General features: G+C 50.1%; 1 protein-coding gene across 1 annotated transcript; it reads right to left on the bottom strand.

Moving 5' to 3' along the window:
- Window positions 1-524: 524 nt before the first annotated feature.
- On the bottom strand, window positions 525-4,601 carry LOC116629697 (cilia- and flagella-associated protein 46-like; the record flags this gene model as incomplete). The annotated part of the gene is made up of 6 exons (XM_032399936.1): window positions 525-627; window positions 1,101-1,224; window positions 2,096-2,260; window positions 3,539-3,603; window positions 4,139-4,270; window positions 4,451-4,601. Coding segments are annotated over 6 exons (736 nt in total), but the record flags the coding sequence as incomplete, so codon positions are not given.
- Window positions 4,602-4,741: the final 140 nt, after the last annotated feature.

Raw genomic sequence — 4,741 nt, 5'->3', positions numbered from 1 at the left:
CTCCTCACTGCCTTCTCCTCACACGCACTGGATCTCCTCACTGCCTTTTCCTCACACGCACTGGATCTCCTCACTGCCTTTTCCTCACATGCACTGGATCTCCTCACTGCCCTTGCTTCTCACCGTGGCTCTCCACCCTCCTAATTCCCTCTTGCCACTTTAGCAGACAGCTGCATACAGTTTCATTCTTCCTTCACTTTAAACCACTACTGTCAGGGTTTTACCCAAATTAACTACTCCTATTTGTCAAGGTCAAATGTCAAGCCTCATATGGAAGGGCCTATTAGACAGATCTCACCCAGCCAGTGACTCTCCTCCTAAACCACTTTCCTCACTGGCTTAGAAGCTACACTCACCCGTGGGAAGCCTCTCTCTGGCTACTTCTAAGTAAAGGGAGACAAGGCAGAGTCCCATCCTCTGGGCCTAGGCCTCACCCTACTGTTCCACCCTCACCCACCCCCTGGCACAGCCATATCCCCTCTAGATGGCACAGAGACCCCGAGTCAGCACCTAAAACTCCTAAACCACTTACGCTTTTAGCATATTAATGTGGTAAGTGACAGCCAGGCTAGCGGAGGTTTTCTTTTCTTCCTCTAACTGAAGCTCATCCACTAATTCATGTCTCACCTGTTATAAAATGGGACAGAATTATTAATTGATTTAAACAAATAATTAGGTAGAGATCCAGATATTAATTACTATTTTACAATTATTCTTCCTTTAAAATTAATATTTGTAATGAACAAGTATCTCTTCATTAATGGTATTTTATATTTAGTTTTCATATAGAACCCAAGTTGATTTCCTATACATGAAAGTTAGTAGATGATGACGTTCCTCATACATATTGTAGGGTTTATGATTACTTTATATTAACACATTTTCTGCTAGCCTTTTTTTAATTCAGTGCTGTTACAAGTGAAATATTCAGAGGTCACAATGAAGGCAAAAGATTTTATTTTGTTTTGTCAATGTATGCACGATGCATGTATGCTTTTGTATCTCTCAGCGGATAGACTTGGTTGTTTTTATACACGGTTCTCCAAAAATGACATTTAAGAAAATTACTTCTACCTACATTTTTCAAAATGCCAACTTACCATAACAGAAAATATGTGTCGATATTTCTGTGGCACGCTAGCTTTTATAAATGGTGCTGCAGTGACACAAAATTTTGCAGCCTCTTCCTTTTTTCCAGCTTGTAGATAACAGTCCAGAAGCTCCCTGGATAATATAAAAATACTGGATATTAAAACCTGATGAAATCGTTTTCTGCTGCAAATGTCTAATAACCAGGTTGCATTTTATTATGTTTCACAAACTTCAGAAAGACACAGGGATCAGGCAGCTCCTTGCCCCGTACCTGGCTCAGCAGGGCCTGCAGGCAGGGGCCGAGAGAGCTACGCTCCTCCTGGCAGGAGGGCAAGGAAATGTTTGCGCCATAACTACCTCCAACGTTTATAATAGCATTTTTAAGAAAGACTGTATTTATACTTATTTTCTGTTAAAAGCTCCCCAAATAGCCATAAAGCAGGTAAAGAAAGCCTTTAGATTCTGGATTCCAACCTCAGGGCAGATCCTCTGGATCCTCCTTGCAGACATTCACCCAGTCGCCTGCCTGCACATGGTACTTCCCAGAGACAGGACAAGTCTGGCTGATTGCCTTCCGGTCCACTCAGCACAAGGATCATATGCTGACATCTATCACTGTGGCTTCTCAGGGCTGTCCCTATGCTGATGCACTAGGAGCACACTTCCCTAAACAGGGCCATTCTGGCTTAGTTTTATGTTGCTAAACTGTCTACCGCATAACAATTTACTGAACTAAGTTAAAACCACGAGCCAGGATTATGACACAAGCTCACACTTCCTGTGTTTTGAGTCTAAACACTCATCTTGCTGTAACACCCATATGATCAGGACACTGTGATTTTATCTATAGACCTCATCAGACAAGACACAAAAACCGTAATTCTAACTACAGAGTAGAAAGCATGGAAGATAATCATCCCCCTGGGAGCAAGCGGGAGGGGAAGGAGGTCAGAGGCTGCCAAGCGTGGTTGGTTAGGGACTTGTGGCAGGGCATCCAACTCACAGCATCAGCTCTGCCCGCCACTCCTTGTCCTCTTCTTCAGTCTGATTTAACACGTTGACAATTTGGGAGAGGCTGGAGATCAGATGGTGATGATATCCCGGCTTGAGAAACGGCCTCACCATTTGCCAGTAGAGGACTGATGCGTTATACACCAGGAAGTAATACCTGCAACGTGAGCAGAGGAGTCAGACTAGGTCCCGAGCCCGTCCAGAGCCTGTCGGAGCGGCCTCAGGCAGGAGCCTCGAGTCCTCTGTCCCCAGCAGATGGCAGCAGCACCATCTGAGCCGCTCTGAGCGGCGGGCACCCACACTGCCTACGCAGAAGGGGCTGGAGGCTGCAGTTCAACCCCAGCCGTGACGACCCGGCCACATGACTCCTGAGTCCGACTAGAGATCCCTTCACCCATTCAGTCATTCCAAAAGTGATCAGCTCCCTGTGAAAATACACCAGTAAGCAAGGTCTCCTTTGGTTCCCAAGAGATAGACAAGAACAGGCAAGTGCAGGGGGAATCAAGGAAGGCTTCCTGGAGGAAGTAACATCCTGCTGAGACCTGAAATGTGAGGAGCAATCAGCCCTGAGAGCGGTGCAGGGAAAGGGTCTGCCAGGTAAAAAAGAGGGAGAGCAGAATCTTTGGGGAACAAAGTCCCCATGCCTGTGCATGAAGGGCAAAGTGGGGCAGGAGGAGGGGTGAGGAGAGGAGCAGGGACACCCCTCAGAAGATGGGCTTTTTCCTGAGGGCTGGAAGGAGCCACTGGAGGAACTGGAGTAAGGGCACCACAGGGACCAATTTGCCTTTCTTGCTCCAGGCCTCTCTGAGAGGCCAGCTCCGCCTTGTAAGACCCAGGGTGCCTGGGGAGGAGGCTCGCAACAGCACTGATTGGGAGCCCGAAGGAGTGAATCAGGATTTACACCTGAATCTCCTTTAAATGGTGTATCCTACTTAAATAGGTTGTATTAATACCACTTTGTGTGCAAACTTAACAGTTTCAATACTCTTTCTTTTTGATGAAGGAAACATTAATTAAGTAGAAGACTGTGCTAGAGTTTTAGCTGAATCGCTGCAGACAGGAGGCCTTGGCCCGGGCAATCTGCCAGAGGGGACAGAGGCAAGGGGGGCAGGGGAGGGCGGGACCCTGATGCTGAGCCCTCAGAGAGGCCCAGAAAGTAAGAGCGCCACGGAGACCGGCCAAAGGAGAAGTGCCCACAGAGAACACAGACAGAAGCCGTCTGCACATCACCGCAACCGCAGGACAGACAAAAGGAGGCGGCCAAGGGAATCATGTGTGTATGGGACCCAGCTCTACACGCTAGAAACAAGCACACAGCAAGGACACAACAAGGACAAAACCCCCCACAGTCCAAACGGGTAGAACCACTTGGTAAATCCTGGTCCTGTACCTTTTACACAATCCCAGTTAGAAATGGCCAATTCTATATGCCTACCTGGGTTCTCCTTTTGCAAAGTTTATTGCCTTCATATATTGAGTCACACAATTTTCAAATTCCTCCTAAAACAACATAAAAAATGCACAATTGCATTGAATTTGCCACTGAAACATCAATCATTGCTCGTGGTCACTTCCGTGGACATTAAGCCACACTAAGGACTGGCCTGGGAGCCCATGTGTAAGCAGTAGGAGCCTGGGCGCCTCGCGCGTCCTCAGGCACACCCGGCCAGGCTCAAGGGCAGCTGTCCTGGGCACAACCAGAGCACCAGGATGCAGACGCCAAAGGTCAGGCAGGAGCTTCGGGGAAAAGCACAAGCGGGAAACTGATGATAAATGTGCTCGCTGACCATTCCATAAAGAGTACTTTAGATTTGTCTAGCCTGACACAATTTTGGAAGCAGGTGAGATTGTAACTCTTTCCACACAAGATGTAAAATTTTGAGGAGAATCAAGGCAGCCTCAGGGAAAACCTCGAGTGGGACAAACCATTAGGTATTCATTCAGGAACGGGGACGTGGGGGGGGGGTCCCACTGAAGGTTAGGGTTGGAAGGCTTCACCCTCAAATGGACGCCTGCTCCCCGGGGCATCTCTCACCAGGTTTTCGGTGGACTTGGGGGCACAGAGCTGGGCCTTGCACAGGTGCGCTCGGCCCAGGAACTGGGTGACTGGCCCCTTCACCTTGAAGTACATCTGGATGCAGTCGTCACTCATCTCGGGGTGCCCCATCTGCAAGACACCACGCCGCGGCCATGAACGGCCCCAGAAGGGTGCCTGCGGATGCAGCGCCAGGCAGCGCCTCTGCCGAGACCTGAGGACGGCACCCCCGCCCCCGGGTGCTGCCGCTGTCTCCAGCTTCACCTCGTGCTCCCAGAAACAGAGACCCTCCTAGGACCCCCGACTCCGTACCTTCAGCGCCTGTTCTGCACACAAAACAAACAGGTCGGGGCTGAAGCTCTCCATGGGGTCAAACTCTGATTTGCCCAGGTTGGCCGACTTAATCAGCTCATAAGCCCTCTTCAGGGACGCGTCATCTACCAGGACGACAGTGGAGAAAGGTCTGGTCAGGAGAAAGCCCGCATGGCATCACTGTGCACCGGGGGCCAGTGTGGGAGGGGGCCGGCGGCCGGGCGTCCACCCCCGCGGCCCGGCCTCCACCCCCCGCGGCCCGGCGTCCACCCCCGCGGCCTGGCCTCCAAC

The sequence above is a fragment of the Phoca vitulina genome, unplaced genomic scaffold, assembly GCF_004348235.1.
Source record: "Phoca vitulina isolate PV1807 unplaced genomic scaffold, GSC_HSeal_1.0 scaffold2259, whole genome shotgun sequence".
Classification (NCBI taxonomy): domain Eukaryota; kingdom Metazoa; phylum Chordata; class Mammalia; order Carnivora; family Phocidae; genus Phoca; species Phoca vitulina.
The sequence above is the reverse complement of the archived record's forward strand: the minus strand, read 5'-3'. Positions and strand labels throughout refer to the sequence as shown.